Source organism: Gossypium raimondii, chromosome 12, assembly GCF_025698545.1.
Source record: "Gossypium raimondii isolate GPD5lz chromosome 12, ASM2569854v1, whole genome shotgun sequence".
NCBI lineage: Eukaryota > Viridiplantae > Streptophyta > Magnoliopsida > Malvales > Malvaceae > Gossypium > Gossypium raimondii.
The window spans coordinates 55,330,023-55,350,706 of record NC_068576.1 but is presented as its reverse complement, the minus strand read 5'-3'; the positions used below and the strand labels follow the sequence as shown (position 1 = coordinate 55,350,706).

General features: G+C 30.8%; 2 protein-coding genes across 5 annotated transcripts; one reads left to right on the top strand and one right to left on the bottom strand.

The window, feature by feature from the left end:
- Positions 1-3,409: 3,409 nt before the first annotated feature.
- On the bottom strand, positions 3,410-7,682 carry LOC105765446 (protein DEFECTIVE IN MERISTEM SILENCING 3). 2 transcript variants are annotated; one of them, XM_012584545.2, is made up of 8 exons: positions 7,449-7,682; positions 6,560-6,706; positions 6,280-6,394; positions 5,277-5,511; positions 4,729-4,920; positions 4,313-4,633; positions 3,735-3,960; positions 3,410-3,645 (listed from the first exon to the last, which is right to left on the bottom strand). In XM_012584545.2, the coding sequence occupies exons 1-8, from the start codon at positions 7,467-7,469 to the stop codon at positions 3,625-3,627; spliced, it is 1,278 nt and encodes a 425-aa protein (XP_012439999.1). In that variant the 5' UTR covers positions 7,470-7,682; the 3' UTR covers positions 3,410-3,624. The 2 variants fall into 2 exon arrangements, with proteins under 2 accessions (XP_012439999.1, XP_012439998.1); XM_012584544.2 differs by having other exon boundaries at positions 3,410-3,651; positions 7,449-7,677.
- A 9,183-nt stretch (positions 7,683-16,865) lies between these two features.
- LOC105765445 (protein IQ-DOMAIN 21) lies at positions 16,866-20,035 on the top strand. Of its 3 annotated transcripts, XM_052625439.1 has the most exons (6): positions 16,866-16,883; positions 17,087-17,154; positions 17,336-17,439; positions 18,361-18,654; positions 18,767-19,135; positions 19,227-20,035. In XM_052625439.1, exons 3-6 carry the CDS (start codon positions 17,359-17,361, stop codon positions 19,836-19,838), a joined length of 1,356 nt encoding a protein of 451 aa, XP_052481399.1. In that variant the 5' UTR covers positions 16,866-16,883; positions 17,087-17,154; positions 17,336-17,358; the 3' UTR covers positions 19,839-20,035. The 3 variants fall into 3 exon arrangements, with proteins under 3 accessions (XP_052481399.1, XP_012439996.1, XP_012439997.1); XM_012584542.2 differs by lacking the exon at positions 16,866-16,883 and having other exon boundaries at positions 16,890-17,154; positions 19,230-20,035; XM_012584543.2 differs by lacking the exons at positions 16,866-16,883; positions 17,087-17,154 and adding an exon at positions 18,121-18,240.
- Positions 20,036-20,684: the final 649 nt, after the last annotated feature.

The following is a 20,684-nucleotide window of genomic DNA, read 5'->3' as shown; positions in this document are numbered from 1 at the left end:
AAAATTATTGTATTTTTATAAAGTAATATTCAATATTTGAATTTTACGCCACATTATTTGAATTGAAAATTTCAAGTGGTCACACTTTAAAGGAATTTAAATTCAAAGGTCAAATTATAAAAATATCAAGTTCAAACTAATATAGAAAATAATTTTAGAGATCAATTTAGGAAAATTTATCAAATTCAATAATTAAATGTTACATTATCTCTTTTTTTTTTTGAACGAGTTTATAAGTATAATCATAAGTATTAATCATAACTAAAAACAATTCAATGTAAAATGTAACGAATAAATTCAAATTATGACTTATTGACCGAATGTTTATTTCCCGAATGATAATTTTACTTTAAATTATAAACTAATATATATATTTAACCGGTTATAAACTGAAATATATTCAAACAACAACAATAATTTATGAAAAACTCACATGTAATATATCTAAAGCCTCAAAACCTTTAACTTTAGGGGTACTTTATGTATTTATCTATAATTTAATTAATATTATTTACAATTATTTAACTTAATATTTATAAGTTACACAATTTTGAATATTGAGAAAAATAATTACCAACCCAACATGAAAAATAAAAAAGTTCAATTTAGCATTTAAAATTTTTTTTTATTTTTTTGAGGGACAACATTTAAATGCTTTGATTGGATTGGATGGGATATATTCCAGTGGCATCTACTTTGCGGCTCATTTCAAATTGTTGGTAGTTGCCGCATAGTTGGGGGCAGATATCAAAGCATCTGATTAGGGTTTCATGACCCCTTTTTTTTTTTTGAAATTGATTGATTGATGTAAAACGAAAAAAATTGAAATTTGAAATTAGAGATTTTTTAAGCCTTACAGAAAACAGAAAACGGATCCATGCATCTCGAAAAATATAATTTTTTTTAGGGTTAATATAAAGTTTATTTTTAAATTTATCGTATTTAATGCACATTCAAGTATGAGAAGTTGAGTTTTGTTCTCTAACAAGTCCTCAACAATAATATCCTTCCCACATAATTTTAATTGAGAACTCAATACTATTGAATTATATTCAACTGCCGTTTTAAATTATTACAATTTCATGTGCATCAAATCATAACGAAAATGAGATAAAATTATGATATTTTGTTGCTTATATAGTTCTTTCAAATTATTCCACAATTTAATAAAATTTAAATACCAATTAGGTACTTTTAGATAGGTTTAGGAGATAAACTACGTATTAATCATTTTTTACTTAAATAAGCAATGTTTTTAAAATTAGATTAATAATTGAATAAATTAAATTACTGACTTATCAATTCAATTGGTTCAATTAAAATTATTAAAAATTTACAAAAAATTAATTCAATCATTTGAACCATTGATTCAATCAATTTTTTAATCGAATCGATGCAACCGGTCGATCTTATTCAAATATTATTGGGTTTGGGTGAGTATTAATTTAAGAGCTGTCTCACTGATGGACCAAATTGGATTGGATGCCTATTAAATCTATAAAAGAAATTAAAAATTACCATTAATTATTTAAAAAAGTACAACTATAATTAAAACTATAATTAAAACATCCTTATCCTATATAATGTAGAAACCAATGGCTAAATCACAAGCAGAAGAACCTAACTAACTTTTAAACCGAAATAAATTTTGAACTAAAAATCCAAATTTATACAAAATGAAACCATAAAAAAGAAAAGGGGGCTGAAGGATCCAAAACGGGATTTTTACTAAAATATTACTAAAAAAATAAAAAATACTAAAATATTACTAACTTTTTATTATTTACCAAAATAATACAAAAAAACAGAACAGTGAAAAATCGGATGTCACAGGCGGCACCAAAGGTGCCTGTGGCAGAGGCGGCACCAAAGGTGCCTTTGCCAGAGGCGGCACAGGACTAAAATGTAATGATCTAAAGTTTCAAGGACCTGATATGAAATTTATCATTTATCATTTTGAAAATGAATTGATGCCGCCTGTGGGTCTGGCGGTACTAAAGTTGAAACGTGGTTAATTACCTTCTAAGCCCTCATTATTTATTATTTTCTTTTTATTCTCCTTCAACTCACCTTTTTTATTTAATAAACAAGCCCTCAACCTATTTTTGTAGTTAAATAAGCTCTTAATCTATGATTTTTACTCATAAAAGCCTTTTATTTTATTATTGAAGTAAATATATTTTACCTAAAGTAAAGCTATTTAAAAGTATAAACTAATTCACATTTTATGTTTATGTGAATTTGATGAGAATAATTTATTAAATAAAAAATTTACTAAATTTGATGAGAATAGTTTATAATTATAATTTATTTTTTTATTTGGGTTACATTTATGGGTGATCAGTTTTATTATTACTTTTGGTTTTCAATAAAGCATGACTAGTATTTCTATTAATTTTTAATTAAATCTAATATTAGTTAAGTGATAATTAAGATACTTAGAATTCTAATTAAGTAATAACTCTACTTTACTTTAATAAAAGTAGCATCGTCAACTTTAGTTACGTTTATTATATAAACATGCAATAATAAATAAAAAGAAAATAATAAATAAAAAGGGCTTAAAAGGCAATTAGTTACGTTTCAACTTTAGTGCCACCACACCCACAGGCGGCACCAATTCACTTTCAAAATTCAAAATAGTAAATTTACATATCAAGTCCTTGAAACTTTAGATCATTACATTTTAGTCTTGTGCCGCATCTGGCAAAGGCACCTTTGGTGCCGCCTCTGCCACAGACACCTTTGGTGCCGCCTCTGGCATCCGATTTTCCACTGTTCTGTTTTCTTTTTGTATTATTTTGGTAAATAATAAAAAGTTAGTAATATTCTGGTATTTTTTTATTTTTTTAGTAATATTTTAGTAAAAATCCCATCCAAAACCTAATTGATTCTTAGAATTTTTATTTTCATACTAAAAATGAAGTGGAAGACTTTTCTTTTTTTTGTCTGTTCCAGATTATTAAAAAATCTAGTAAAAGTATAGAAATCACTATACTAAAAATCATATTATATTTTACCTCTTTAAAATTTGATAAAAGAACAAATTGACTTTTTTTTTTTGTTAAAATTTCATTCACCTATACTAATGTGGTTCATGAAATAATCAAACAATGCCATGTACATGCAGCGTGTACCTCATACTAACTTAACCATAAAAATAAACGAAAATTTATCATAATGACCATTTTGCTCTTTAATCTAACATACATAAATTAATTTACCTATTTTTTAAAAGTACAATGGGCAAAATACATTCCGGCTTTTAGTATAAGAGCCTCCATGGTACTTTATCTCAAAAACGGACACTATGAAATTGGCTTTTTAAGTTTAAGCCTTTGATTTCAGGTGAGAAGATTCTTTTTCCACTAAATGTTTACCAATTATGGTGTTAAAAAAGATGCAAACATAGAGAAAATAAATGAATTTACTATATAAACATGCAAATCTGGTGTCTGGGTCTACATTTTGAGAAACAACTACTAGCACCATTTGCAACATGAGAAGAGCATGTATAAAAAAAAAGTCCCAATAAAAGCACATACATGTTTTGCCTTTTCTCAAGTTATTCATTGATTCCGCACCCCTACTTAAAAAGTTCTTATTGTCATCTTGGAGTCAACCCTATCTTCTTCCTGCCTGAAACTGATGCTGTCATAAAAAAGTGATGTTATGGATAAGAAAAACATGTGACTGATACTGCAATTTCAGTTGAGAGTATGATTCGGATTTACCTGAGTTGCATATGTTGAGTTTTGAGCAAGAAACTTGACAAAGTCTTGCTTCTTTCTTTCGAAATTGAACTTGGCAGTATTCAGCAACGCGAGTTCCCTCTTGATGTCCTCTTCCAACTTTTCTTTTTGCCATCTCATCTCTATCATCTGCTTCTCGGTTTCACTGTAGCTTTCTAGCTCTTCTAACATTGTAGAGGTCTTCGGGAATCTCACATCTACCTCTTCCCTGATATCAAACAGAGTCAAAACAATGATGTTTTTTTATTTTTGTGTGCGACCCTAGTAACCCTGCTTATGGAATCTAAAAACTCCACTGGTGGTAAAATTTTCCTAAACTAGTCAAATGCCTTCTACGGTTCAACTTTGCTTTTGAACATGCTTGACAAAAATGGAGAATATATGATTTGTTATACCATAAAGTAGTTTAATATTATTAGAAATAGAATAGTATCATTAATGCAGTATGAGCATACATATACATATACATATATATATTTCAACATTCCTATGATATCCTAAGACATAAGCTAACTGTGCATAAAAGTGAAATTCAGAACTTCCCAGACAAAGCTTCTTACCGACTGCCTAGGGAAAATACGCCATTACTTCTGATCATCCCACCATCCAGAGAGACTGCTCCTTCACTTATACAAGGGAGAGCACGAACCATCTCGGCCCTGGTTTGGTATACTTGAAGATGGGAGAACAGATTATAAAATAAGGTCTCTCTAAGGCCTTCCCCACTGGCAGTGACAAAAGATAAGTTTGAGCTGTCCACATTAATCATATTCACTGCAAAGCCAAGAAATCCTGGAGGACACTCCCCATTTGGTAATCTTGGCTTTAACAGATCAAGTCTCCTCTGGCGGTCCTCAGCTACAAAATCACCAGCATAAGGTCTGCAAGAGAAGGAGGTGATCAAAAAGGAAATGGTTTTTACAATAATCATTAATAAACCAGATTTTAATCAGAAACAAATACAAGAGATTGATACCTTAAATTTTCAAGACAAATTACAAGAAATCGGCCATCTAGAGACCTCCCAATAGAAGCTGCAAGCCCGTGCAGACCAGAAGTTTTATCTATGCAACCATCCTGGTTGAATGTTTCCAAAGCTTTAACACCTTCAAAAGTATTACAAACAACCGCCAACATAGTTTGCACTCCTAGGTATTCCGAGAAAATCCTACATTTGAATAAAGAAACATAAAGCCACACCACAACTACATATAAGCAGCGATAGTTGTCATAAAACCTTCAATCAAGACCCAATTGTAATCAATTTAATGAACAGCTGAGCCACTCCCTAGAAATTCCAAAAATTATAATGCAGCACATCACCCTCAACCATCACCATTCAAAAACACAAGACGCCATGAAACTAACCCACCCGTACATAAGGTATCCAGCAGAGGGCAAGGAGAAAGGTATAACTTTCTCATGCAAAAACATCCAAAATGTTAGAAACTATAGACGAATGATAAATTAAATGCTGCTAGGCATGATGAAGAAAAACAAACAAACAAAGACATTCAAACAGACCTACTAAGATTTTCATCATCTACTTTTCCAAGTGTAGCAACAACACCCAGTACATCCTTTGTCAAACTCAGATGAGAAGCTTGGGAGCCATGATGAGCTTTCAGCTGACACAGAATTCCTGCTGCTGACTTTTCGTGCTGAAGAATCTGTTCAGTTGTTTCATGCTCACTTTGAAGGTGGGACTCGTCCTTGTTCACACCAGGTGAACTAGAAGAATGATACTTGCCAAGCGTAACTGAGAAAAAATCAACTTGAAGCCAGAGAAATGGAAAATAGATATGCAACAATATACGTTTATTAAGATACATGGACTCTGGTCTAGGTATGAGTATCTGATATGGGTATGTGACTGTGTGTTAGATTTGAGGATTCAGCTAAAAAACATCCGAAGATAACATATGGATGTATGAATCCTTCCAATAATCGTAGGAAATATAATAATGCTACTATTTTTTTCTTGGTCGATTTGGATTGATTTTTTTCCAATCTCTACTTACAAGAAGCAGCCAAGCATGAAAAACCAGTGCAATATCATTCGTGTATTCCACACCCAATGCCGTGTTGTATTGGGTGGAGTGTGGACCCTAGAGTGCTAAGTCCATGTAACATGTGTTGATAAACTCGAAATCATCCCACTAAAAAATAATTAATACTAACAGAATACCTTTATTTGCGCTGATAACATCCTTCAAACTTAATGAGGAACATCCAAATTATAGCAATATCAGATTATTGATAACATGCAGCTATGGGTGGAGTATCTACAGAGCATCTAGGCAATTAAACACAATATAGTACACCATAGTGTAGCTGGCTGTTACTCCCTGGTACTCATAATCTAAACAAAAAGTCATTAGCTTCTTGTCATCTATGAACTGTATATTAACTCATTCTGATTGTCACCCATAGCAATCGGTGCAAACATCACAATATCTTTACTTCCATTCTTGAATGGCAAGTGAATTTTATGTCATGCATGCGTTTTAGAATAAGAAAAGTATACCTTGCATATCAAGTATGGTATCATCTAATTTGTTCTTCTGATTCCTCAGAAGTTTTAAGCTATCCTCATGCTGCTTGATTTTCACTCCCAACATTCGAAGATCATCTTGAAGTTTCTGCATAGATCATGTTATATCAAACTTTACTTTAAAAAAGAACCATACAAGAATAGATACTGTTAACCATTTTATGACTTCTACTGTCTCAAAGACCCATACGGGAATAGACACAGTTAACCTCTACCGAAACACTGTAAAAAGAAAATTCAAAACCAAAACAACCTCAGAGCTCTCCATGATGGATTTGGCTTCTGAAAATCCTCCATTTTGCACTTCATCCCTGGAAACCAAAGAGGCATCGTTCAGATCCACTTGAATCGAAGTTGTGGTGGTTTCAACAACAGCTAACGCCCTCGGTTGACCAGAAAACTGCAAAGAGTGAGAGTAATTAACTTGTATCTAAAGATATCTTTTTTCAAGGCATAAACACTAGAAACTCAAAAACAACTTAAAGCTTTTAACATTTTGAAGAGAAAAACACCTAAAAAATTGTCTTCAATATGGAAACATATTGCAATGCAGCAACTGATAATAAATTATGTTGATCCCAAAACTTTTCTCAATTAAAAATAATAATACAGGAATAACGTTATTAAGAGTATTGTAACAGAATCAAAGTGAATGCAAATGGGTATTCCAATTTCCAACAATAAATACTATTAACCCAAGACATGAAATCAGCAAATCTTCCCAAGAAAAGAAAGCCTGCTACCAAGAAAAGTAAAAATCTTTTTTCTTTCAAAATTGTCCTCGAAAGTTAAAAAGCTGCTTTTTTTTTCCTTTTTATGTTCTTGAAGTGCCTAACTCTGAAATTAAAGCAGTAAATAAGTATAAACAGGGGTGGGGGGGGGGGAACACATGCATGCATGAAAATAATTCCCTATTAAACACCCATTTGATACAAGATAAATTATCGGGAACAAAAGACGCATAAAAGAACTGCATTTTTTTTAAAGTAGCATAAATGCGAGAAGCCGAAAACCAGTGCGTGAAATTCAAAAAAGAAAAAATAGAATTTAAATTTTCGTGCTTTCCCCTTCCGAAGAGATTTTCCGAGTAACCAAACAGAGTGTTGAGTGATTGAGACAGAATCGAGACTGAGTGAACTCACCTGGTGGTTGGACGGAAACATTGCTGAGTTTAGCTTTGACTCACTTCCTGGATTTTCTTTTTTCCTTTTTCTTTCGGGAAAATTGAAAGCAGTGACACTTTAATTTGGAATTTTGGACCTCGGAATCGGGTTTTGTTGTTTCAGAAAAAATATCAACAACCTCTCCAAATAGTATGAAATATCATATTTCCCCTAAAAGAATAGAAATTTTCTCTTACACTCCCAAAACCCTACTTTTGTGGAAAAAACAGAAAAGTATTCGGGAAAAAAATACATTTTTTTAAAAATAAGTCCTATTTTAAACAAATGTGTTATACTTTTAATATTTTGTTAATTTTTTTAAAAAATAAAACACACCATTCAATTGAATTGGACTCAAATTTCTTTTTAAAATTAGGTTATGTTTTATCTGGATCAATATATCTCTATCAGAGAATATTTACGATATTAATTTTGATGCTTTCATAATTAATTCTCTTTTTGTACGATCGTGAGAAGCCCAAGTTCAATTTAAAGTCCAAATTCAAACAAATCCAAACAAGTTATACCGCTCTAATGTGTTGCATTCAAAATCAATCTAAATGCGTAAGGATGGGGATGAGACAAGTCGTACTTTTGCCTGCCCTACCCTGCCCCTAGGCGCCATCCAACACCACCCCGTTTCTTAAAGAAACAAATTCCCCAAAATTTAGTAAGAGACTCGATTCTGACATGACTCAATCGAAAATTATTTTTATTTTTTAATTTGAAGCAAATAAAATTATATTTTTAATTATCTTATTTTTTAAGTAAATAAGATTTTCTTTTTTGAATAATTTAGACTTAATATAAATTTATTTATTAAAAGCAAAAACCCTTTATATATATTAGTGGCGCTTTTTTGTAAATATCATGGGGCGGGGCGGATTTACCTCAAACCTGATTCAATCCAACTTTTTTTTTATAATCACCCGCCTCGACCCACTTGAACCCAATTTTAAAAAAAAAGAAGCCGATCCTAATGGATCGAGTTGGTTGTAACCCATCGGATTTGGGTTTTTGTTTGCCATCCTTAATAAAGTGTTAAATTTTGGGGTTAATATTTTTATTTAGTACTTGAGTTTTGGCTTCAAAATTCAATTTAGTACTTGAATTTGGTTTCAATATTCAAATCTATACCTAGGTTTTTTTTTTAATTTGATAGTTGAGTTTCCATTTGTCCCAATTAAGCACTTGAGTTTAGCTTTAATGATCAAATTAAGTACCTATGCTTTTTTTTTCAAATTAAGTACCTATGTTTTTTTTTTACTTGAACACATGTATCAAATATTCATTAGGTCACATGAAGTCATTTGATCTGGACACCAAACTAAACATTAAAACCAAACTTAAGTATCAGTTTGGCAAAAATACTTACATACCAAATTAAATATTGAAACCTAACGTATGCGAAATGATATATTAAATCAATTTTAAAAGAAAATGATTTAGAAAACGGAAATTCATGTAAGAAAGAAAGAGTGCTTCCATAACTATCTAAAATTTAAAATATATATTTATAATAAATATTAATAATTAATAAGTGTATTAATGATTCATAACTGCTACTTTCTATAAATCATTTAAAATTAATTGGACCAACTTCAATTTAAAAAGCAATGAAAAGGGAATAAGGAGTAAGTTATATCTGCCAAGTAATTGGCAATTTCAATTAATTATTTCATTTCCATATATATTCGAAATTTAATCATTTCTCTTAAAACCATAACATTTAAAAATATATTTATCAGTTTATTTATCTCCCTAAGTCCATTTTGATACTTTAACCTTTTTTTGTAGGTGTGAATTTTGGTACTTGAACTTCATTATTTTCAATGGCGAAGCCAAGAGACTGGCAGGGCCCCGATCCCTCTAAAATTTTTGAAAAAAAATTCCATTTAGGTCTTTTATAATTTATAAAAATTTTAATTAATAATGGTAAAATTATATTTTAGCCCTAAAAATGATAAAATTTTGATTTAATTCTTTAAAAATATTTTTTTAAGTTTTAGGTGATGACACGGCACACTCTTAGACTGCTACATCATCATACTTTTACAAAATTCGATACTAAAGTGGATCTAGATAGTATGTTCAAGTATTAAAATGAACAAAAAAGCACATGTACCAAAGTGTATTTAGCTATCAAGTTTAGGGATAAAAAATTGCATTAACCCTTTTGATTTTGAATTTTTCCTCGAGTTGACCAAGTCGGAGCATGAGAGAAACCAGTCTCGTGAGGCCAGGTGTAATCCTTTATTTTAATTTGATATAATTTTAATTTTTTATTTTTATAATACAATATTTGAATTTATAAAATCATATCATTAAAGTAATAACTTAAGTTTTCAATTTTCGATATTATCAATTTTAAATTGCTAATAACATTATAAAATTAGATGTTAAATTGTCCAATTAAAGTATAGGATTAAATTATTAATTTTAATATAGTAAAGGGACTAAAACCAAGATTAAACCTTAGATTTGAGTGGAATCCTATTTCTTTTAACACGTGGCTGGATTTGATTAGTCCAAAAAAACTGAACCCGTTATTTTAGTTAAATGCTGAGCTGGCCGGCTGGCCCGATCGGCAGGGATGGGATCGTTTTATTGCTGATAACGGGCTGCGCACCGTTTTGGGCTGAGGCGTAAGAATTGATTTTTTTGGGTCTAGCCTTATCCAATTTTAAAATTTTCTCTCTTTTTTCTCTCCACGAAAATATTTGGGTAAAGTATAAGAATAGCCAACCAACTATACAGTTTATTTTATTTTGGTCATCCAACTATTAATTTTTTTGATTTAGTCACTCATCTTTTTAAAATTAAATATTTTTATCGCTTTTCCATTAGTTTTCATTAGTTGAGGGACGGAAAGTTGATGTGGGTTATTTCTATAATTGAGCTAATGACAAATTTAACCTTCCAATATTTTCATATTCTATCAATTAGATCCTAAATCTAAAAAGTTTAATAAATTCTATCAAGAAACATCTTAACCCTCTCTCACTCTCTGCAATACACACCACAATACTCTCGTCAACCACCATACACAATGCACCACCATCTTCAACTCACCCTCACCAGATGAAAGGTTCGGGGGTGTATTGTCGAGAACGAGAGAGGTTTCAATTCTTGATAGAATTTGTTGAATTTTTTTAAATTGCAACCAAATGGATATAATATGTAAATGTTGAATGACTGAATTTATTATTAAACCAATATAAAAAACCTACCTTAGCTTTCCATCCCTTAAGTAACAATTCGAATTTTTCTTCTATAATCAATCTATATAACACCAACAACTCCAAAATGGATCAGTTTCTCCCCAATAAATAAGTAATTGAGCCAAGAAAATCCTACCTAATGGAGAAATTGTTGGAGAGGTAACAAAATCCTACCGGAAAAGGATGGATTATTTTGTGAAGGAATTTTTGGACCTGTGAAAAGTGGCATTTGCGTTTGTGGAAATTATTAAGTAACTGAAAATGAAAATGAGGGTGTTAGAGTTGTGTGACCTGAATCATTGTTAAAGAAACAAAATACAGTGGTAAAACAAGTGGTTCTATTTGACATTGATTAGAATAAGATTTTTCAACATTTAAATATATGTAGTCAAAATTTCTCTTGTTTCATTCGTTTTTCAACATTAGTGAATTTCTTCTCCTCTGCCCGTGGTTTTGTTCTATTTTCACATAAAATCTGTGTGTGTTCTTATTTTATTCTATTGCCATTATCGATGTTATTTTTTACAAAGGGCCCTAAATTTTGTGAACAATGCGGAGTTGAATTTGTTGATTCTCGGATACGAAGATATCAAAGGGGATACATAAAGCTGGCATGTCCAGTAAGGGAGTGACAAAAATACTTGATTTCGAAAAGTAAAGTGATTAAATCGAGAAATTTAATAGTTAGGTGACCAAAAGAGAATCAATTGCATTGTTGGGTGATTATTCTTATACTTTACCCTGTTATTTGTATTTCTAGTTTATTAACTATATGTTTGAATTTTCTAAAAATCAATACTAATGATTCCAAATTGAAATAAAAAAAGAAGAAGTATGAAATGAGTAAAATGGAAATGTTGCACCAAACGTTAATGAGATGTAAAGAAATGTATTTGAGTCATGATTGATGTTAGTGGTTGGTCACATTTATTGAATTTAATTCGTCTTTTTAAGTCATTGGTGGTACTGCTGTTGGTGCCTTCTCCTTCAAAACTCAATTTCCTAATAGGTTAACATTATGATCAAACCCATGTTGCTTTCATTTCACAACGACGTCTCTGCTTCATCTCATATAGCTACCATCATATCTTTATTAATTTCCTTTATTTTCATAATTTTTACTTTGCTATTTATTCATTTATTTATTGCATTTATACTGATAGGTCGGTATTGATAACATTAGTATCACCTTAAATGTAGTCATTAACAATATTATTAAGTTGCTAATGAGCAGAGGTGAAGTCGGAAAATTTTATACCATATATCTTATTTTCATCATTTTTAGGAGGGCAAAGTATAATTTTACCTTTATTAATTTAAAATTTTAAAAAATTTAAAGGGCCTAAATAAAAACTTTTCCATTTTAGGAGAGCCGGGGGCCTTGCCAACCCCTTAGTTACACCCCTGTTAATGAGGTATTGACTGATTCTCACTGTATATAATTACAATGTGTGGATCTCTCGTTCCATCACGTGCGTTTTATCCCGTTTTTCTTTATTTGATTCGATTCTTTCTAATTTTTCATTTATTATGCTTTATAAAACCAAATTTGAATTTAAGACAAATATAATACCCCATAAACATGTAAATAATAAAACACTTTCATTTTTTTTTAATATTCAACAACTAATTATAGCAACTTACTTTAATTGCAAATAATTATAAATGTACAAATGCATTAATAATTTATAAAAACAAAATTAAATAAAAATAAAAGTGAAAGGCACTTGTTACCTGTCATCTAACTTGAATTTACCATTATGGAGAGAGGGTACAACACAAAGATGACTGGATTCCTTCCTTCCCAACTGCAATGCACAAATTCCCCCCTTCTTCAATATGTATTAACTTTTTTTTCTTCTAATGCAAGCAAATGGGTGGCATCTAACACAGTTCCACTTTAGTCCCCGTCTATTTAGGGGTAGGAATGATAGAATTTTCAATTTTTTTATTGGGCCATATCTTTCGTATATTTAGAATTTAGTTTTTATTTTTATTTTATGGAATTTAGGTTTTTTTTTTTTCAGTTTTAAAAATGCAAGTTCAATTGTTAAAACTGTTTTTTTTCCAATAGGGTCTGTTTGATTGAAGGAATTGATTTTCCGAAAAATCATTTCCAACTTTTCCAGCGTTTGATTGGCGGAAAACATTTTCCATTTGGAAAATGAACTCCAAAACAAGGGAAAACGGGTTACATTTTAGGAAAAATGTCTTACCCTTTCAATTTCCGTAAGACATTTTTCGTGCTCTCCTCTCTATCGCCTCCTTCATTCCTTCCTTCATTTCCGGTAGAAAATTGCTTCTGTTTATCGATTTTCCAATAACTTGTTTTTTAATTATCAATACTTGTTTTTTAACACAATTACAAATAATTTATTTGATATTAATTTTTTCAATTTATAACGATTAATATTGTAGCTTAATAATTGAGTATTATTATAAATAAATCATTGCAATATATGTAAAAAATTTTAAAATATAAAAATTTATTAATATATATCAATATATGTAAAACAATTTTTTGAAAAATATTTCGAAATCGCCAAACAGTAGAAAATATTTTACAGATTCAATCAAACACCGAAAATATTTTCCAATAAATCATTTTACAGAAAAGTAAAATATTTTCCCGAAATCATTTTACGGAAAATATTTTACTGGCAATCAAACAGACCCAAAGTTCAAGTTCATTACAACGTTACTTTTTTTGTTACATAGCTACAAAATGAGTATTTTTCTTTTTTTAAACGTCAAGATATCAGACCAGAAAATTTGGTAAAATAATTTTAATGCGACTATAACAATTAGACACGAATTTTGAAACATGAAAAGTATAAGACTACATTCTTAAAAATAAAAAAAGGACTATATTTTAAATTTATGAATAATATAAAGACATGGATTAGATTTTAGCATTTATACCAACTATATCTATAGTTTTAATAAGAATCAATCATTACAATCATCATCGAATTAAATACTTAATAAACTAAACAAAATAAATTTGAAAGATATTCTACATGTTTACAAAAGGTGATAATCGAATATGAAATCTCAAAATTCTTAAAGTATAAGCATTATTGTTCATCGTAGTGATAATATTTAGGCATAATATCAAATTTAGTCCTTAATGTTTACATCATTTACCAATTTGACACTTTTTGGAAACTAATTTTGGCTATTAACCTTTTAAAAGAGTCAAATTTCTTTTTCTTAACGGAAAATACTACTTAAAACATTAAAATTTTAATCATGTTATCATGACAGTCCACCTATAATTCATGTTGATATGACACTATTTGTTTTATATGTCACGTCAACAAACAATACAAAAATAAAAATTATAAAAATCATAAAAATTAGAACGGAGTACACATATTGGTTGCTATACGGATTGTAATGTTTGAAAATTTAATGTTTTAGTTAATATCCACTAAAAAATCAATTCAACCATGTTTAAAAGATTGATTATCAAATTCGACTATTTTTAAAAGATCAACGATCAAATTTAATTCAAACAAAAATAATAATAACCAAATTTAAAATATATATAAACATTGAGGCTAAATTTGATATTATGCCTAATTTTTATACATATATGTCATATTTATATATATTTTATGTACTATTTTATGGGAATAAATTATACAACGATGATTCTAAAACTAAGGTTTTAGACATCAAAAGATTTTGCCACATCATTAAATTATTATTATACACTCATTCATAAATAAATTATTTTATAGATCATTCCGTCACATTATTCGTGATCCCTTTTCCAATTATTTGATGGCAATTCAACAATTTTTTCCATGTCATTGACACATGATTTTGATATTTTTTACCCTAAGTCCAAACCCTAAACCCTGAATATAAAATTTTAAACAATGAACCCAAAATATAGAAACCAAACCCTAAGCCGAACCCTTGAACCTGAACCTCAAACTTGTAACATGTAACAGCGAGCCCTTGAACCTTAAACCCGACCACTAAACCTCAAACCATTAAACCTTGAACCTAAACATTGAACCCCAAACCCCAAACCTTAAATTTGAAATCTAAACCCTAAACCTCGAGGCATGAGATTCAAGATTTAAGGTTTAGGATTCGAGGTTGAGGATTCTAGATTTAGAGTAAAATAATTTTCAAAATTACGTGTCAATGACATAAAAAAAGTTGTCCAAAAATTATTAATTTTTTTTTAAATTGGTTGCACGGAAATAAAAATATTAACTTATAAAAAAACAAAATAATTAAAATTTATAAAAGAAGAAAAGACGTTTGTTTGTATTTTAAAAAATTAATTATTTAAATAATTAAACTAAAATTAAATTAGAAAATATATTAGATATAGATGAATGTATAATAATACTCTTATATTTTTAGGATCATCCTCATATAATTTATTCCATTATATTATATTATAATACGTTGATGTATTTATTTGTTTATTTATATTTTGTATATTACAATAATTCACAGCTAAGCCAGCAATGAAGGTTTATTTTTTTTCCTTTCTGGTGGATGGATCAAAGTTTCCCTTTGTGTCAGGGTTCTCTAGATGTGATGCAGACATTTATCAATACTTTTATCTTTGCATTTACTAACACCCCAACTCCCCCTAAAACAGCGACGCATTAAACCCCCCCTTCCCCATAAATAAATTTTGGATAAAATTTTACCATTTGTAACATATAAAATGCCAACCCATTTCTAGTAAGTAATAAATAAAATAAAAAAGTAGCATTAAAAAAAAACACATTTTTCATTATTATTTTATATACATTGTTCTAAGTAACAAATACTAGATTAATATTTTCTTTTATATTTCATATACCAATTTTATTATATTTCATATTTAGGTTTAGTTTGGATAGACGGTCTGTTTACCTACGGTTAGTATAAAAATAACGGTGGCGGTAAAATTAAATACTGTAACGATATTGTAATATGAGACAAAAAATAAACTAAATGCATCGCACCCAACCGTTCATCCAAAACCCACCTTAGTTTTATATAATATATCACACACATAACATTTTTTTATTTAACAACTCTTAGAAGAACATAAAAGTTCATCCAAAAGAACAAATATAAATTAAGTGTTGGACGAGCTTTATGGTTCGTGGGAATAATTCCCATGTTTGCTTCCATTCCCACATTTTGCATTGAAAAACTGATATGTATCTAAACTTAAACTAAAATAAATTTCAATTAGATTTATAAGAATTTAAACCAAAATGATTGAAATTGGATCAGATTAAAATTTAATTGGTACACTAGTTCGGAGCAAGGGAAAGAATTGGCTAAATTGTAGTATGAACCGATTAAGTTAAATTAAAAATCGATTGAACTAACAATTGAACTGAATTTTATTTTTAAAAACATTTTAATAATTTTATGAATTCTAAATAATTTATTTAATTAAAACTAGTGGTCCGATCGGTTCAACATTGATTCGGTTCCAAAAATATTGACTTAAACTAATATAAAATCTTAAAAGTACAGTCAAGAGAAAATCAAATTTTTAATTTATAATTTTCTCAATTGAAAAACAATTAATTGCATCAAACATTCTCAAATTATAACATTTATTTTAAATTGGTCCTCAAACTTTAAAATATTCTATTTACATCTCTAAACTATTGATGTTATATCAATAAGGTAATTTTATTACTAAAATCATTAATTTTAAGTTTTTCCATTACTAAAACCATTAATTTAATCATTAAATGAGATGTTAAATCTTATGTAACACAGTTTAACATGAAAATTTTAAAGAAAATAAATATTGTAAAAAGGATATCGTAAGAAATATTAGTTTTGAGGATTTTAAAGCTTTTACAAAAGCTTTATCGGTCTCTCTTTTCAATTTTACTCTATTTTTAATTTTTTTATTTTCAATACTTGAAGGGTCTAATTGATATAATATCAATTGTTTAAGGATAAAATTAGAATTTATTAAAGTTTAGGGTCCAATTTAAAATGAGTATCATAATTTGGGATGTCTAGTGCAATTAACAAAAACAGAAATAAATAAATAAAAGTATTGCTGGGTGGGGGCAGGCTTGTAATTACGTGGAGAAGAGTTAAGATGACGTGGCAAAATATCATTGGGCCCAATCCAACCGTAATATATGTTATACGTTCCGTGAATTTGATTAAAAAGCAATCGGCCGATCGCTTCGCACGGGTTTTCTTCTGTTACTTCCTTTTTTTCTCTCTCAAATTTACTACTACTCTCTTAGCTCTCCTCTGTTTCAGTCTCTTTTTTATTTCCATAATAACATCACCAATTTTTTCTCTTTTCTTTTTTCTTTTCACTTCATTTTTTCTCAGCTTTAACTAATAAAGAAAAAAATTCAAGTAATTTATACCTTATGGAATATGATACAGAGAAAACATGAAGAGAATTCAAGCCAATCGGTAACATTTCATCACCTACCTGTTCTTCTCCGTTTCAGGTTTGATCCACTGCCATGAATTCTCTGTTTTCATTTAACATGAATTTGTAAAATGGCATATAAGTGTTTGTTGCTTTGTCTCTATGTATCGTTCTTTCTAACATTTTAACGAGTGTAATATGTTTCATTAGTTTAAAAAATCCGGTGTTTTACGATCTGCCATTTTTTGTATCTGTTTTAGAAACTCCTGTTTTTTGACCGGCGATGGGAAAGAAAGGGAGTGGATGGTTCTCGACGGTGAAGAAAGTGTTCAAATCATCTCACAAAGACTTGCCTGACAAAAAAGTAACGTAATTTTTTCATCGGTTTTTAGGTTTTTTTTTTTTTGGCCTTTTGATGTTTGTTTAGCAGGTTGATTTGATTGCCATATTTCCAAGCAAAATCAATGGCACCTTTCAAATTTTTTTTTTCATTTTAAGGCAAATTTTTAATAAATGCAGGGAAAAAAAAAAGAGAAAGCAAACATCAACATCACAAACATCTGGATTTTTGCTTGTATTTATTTGGGTTCTTATCTTTTTGTTGTTAGAACTTGGTTAACTATATAGTGCCCACGTTTGCAAGTACATTACAAATTATCTTTGATCTTACTCATTTGTGGTCATAATACTAGGAAGCTGTTACACCCGAGCTTCATTTTTCTTGAATTATTATTCGAGCTTCATTTTATAGGTTATAAAATTTATGATACCAACAACAAGAAAGGATAATTTAGTTTTGATATATATGAAACAGAAAATGACAAAATAAAAATAACAAATAATTCTCATTTTTGAAAAAAGAAATATTTAGATATATAATCATTTCTGCTGTCAGTATTTACTTTTGCAGTATAACCGTGTATATATATGTAAATTAATTTGGTGAAAAGAATTTATCAGAAAAGAAAATGGTAAGAGGGTTGCTTTTTCTTTCAAAGGGGGCTAAATGCTAATTGATGGCTTCCCCTTTTTCACTGTTTTGAAGGACCATGAACCCAAGCAAGGGGCACTGGTCCCCTATCAACGTGGTTGCTACCTTGACACATAATTTTCATGCCACCTAAGCCATCACATCATTCAACTTGTTCTTCATGTGCTTGAAAATGTTAGATCTCCATCATTCCATATCAATGATAATCTGCTCTGTAAAATTTTTGTTTGTTCATTGGTTGACATAGTTCAAGGCAAATGTTAATGAAACTGACCAATCTGATGTGATTTTCAGAGAGAGAATAATGTGGAGAAATGGCCAAATGAGGCCCCGGATGCAGTGTCGTTTGAACATTTTCCGGCGGAGAGTTCACCGGACATCACGAATAATGAGAGTGCAATGTCGACTCCTCTGAATGAAGATAGGAACCATGCCATTGCTGTCGCCATGGCAACTGCTGCTGCTGCAGAAGCAGCTGTTGCGGCAGCTCAAGCTGCCGCTAAAGTCGTCCGGTTGGCGGGTTATGGACGACAGTCTAAGGAAGAAAGAGCTGCAACGCTTATACAGTCGTATTATAGAGGCTATCTGGTAAAAACAAACCCAGTCTCAATCTGTCACCATGTCTATATGCATCTTATACAATCGTATTATGGAACATTGTTCTCTAAGGTGGTTCTTAATGTTGCTGATGGTTTTGTAGGCTCGGAGAGCTTTGCGTGCTTTGAAGGGACTGGTGAGGTTGCAGGCACTAGTGAGAGGTTATAACGTGCGCAAACAAGCGCAAATGACAATGCGGTGCATGCAAGCATTAGTCCGGGTGCAGGCAAGAGTTCGAGCTCGTAGGCTGCAGCTAACTGATCATGATAAGATCCCCAAGAGATCAGACGAGGACTATGAAGAAAAAAAAGGAACGGGAGAAGTAGAACGAAAGCCAAGGAGCCTGTTGAAGAGATATGACAGTTGGGATGGTGGACAGCAAAGCTCAGAGAAGGTTAAGGAAAGTGTTTCGAAGAAACATGATGCTGCGATGAGACGAGAACGAGCCCTTGCTTATGCCTATAGCTATCAGGTTGGTTCATGGTAAATCGTAACTCGTAAGAACTCGAAAAAATACTTTGTTTAGTGATTAAATGGTCATCTAATTCACTTTCTTGAATCAGCAGCAACAGCCACAGCAACAACTCATGCAACCGCACCCCAATGGCAAAGATGTTGGAGTCCACCTTAATGATCGCGAGAAGGCACAATGGGGTTGGAACTGGCTCGAGCATTGGATGTCATCGCAACCGTACGACGCTCGTCAACTAGGCCATCAAGAAGGTTCTTACATGACACTGCTGACCACCACCGCAACCACTACCGTTACTGATAACATGTCTGAGAAAACTGTTGAAATGGATGTTGTGACAGCAATGGATTCAGGCTCATACTCAACCCTGCAGCAGGCTCAATCAGGGTCAAGTAATGTACCTAGCTACATGGCCCCAACCCAATCTGCCAAAGCCAAGGTTCGAAGCCAAGGACCTATGATTATGAAGCAGCAACGTGTACCACATGCACCCCAATGGAACCCATCAACAAAAAAATCCCCAGGTTGTGATTCATCAAGTTCAGGTGGAGGAACAACAGTCTACCAGGCACCAAGGAGCCCTGGCCAAAAGAGTAACGGTGCTCGCATACCGTCTAGACGTCTAGGTGGATGTAGCCCGGATACCGCTGGTGGCCACGGTGGAGAAGATTGGAGGTTGCCTATTGGCAGTCATGGCTGGTGAAAATGATTTTGGTTTTTATATGTTGTGTTTCAGAAAATGCCACTATGAAGTGTGAAATGAAGGTTTGTTTCTTCATATGTTGCTCTCTGTATTTATTTGCTCTCGCATTCATGTTAGTGATGTAATAATATAAAAACTGCAAACTCTCCAGTATTTGAAGCTTTATCTATCACATGATAATTGTTTGTTCAGTTCTATATTAACTATTGCCACCTTGTTCATGAGGGAGTGAATTGTTTTTTTTTTAACAAAAATTCAACAAGAACCAATTTATTTAAACTTCACTTACCTCTGTTTGTGAAAATAATCACTAAAAACATAAATCAAACATAATTTAAATAAAAATAATTTTGGACAAAATTAAATATAATTTAAATCAAAATAAAATTTGTAAAAAATCCTCCAATTTATTTGATTCGATATTTCTATATGGATTGCAATAAATTTGTTTTAAAATATAAAAACAATATGATATTTTGGACCCTAAACCTAGACAATCATAAAGAAAAACAAAATGTAAAAAACATATTTGTTGGATCCGAATGGAAAGACTTGTAATCCTGATTGTTGTGGGTTAAAACAATGAACCGGGTCGGGTCTTAGAACTCACCGGTAAGTAAGTAATCATCTACGGCAGGCACAGAGTTCACGTGGATCTACTGGGGAAAGACGAATGAAATTAAACGGCGTCGTTTGGCCCCTTAAAAAATATAGTAACTCTGTTTACTTTTGACTTTTGACCTTTATAACAGTCACGTCCGCAATTGCCACGTCAACACGAATTTTCCGTTCCATCAATGACGTGGCAAAATTCTGTCAACCAAGAAATTAACTGTGATTTTCTTT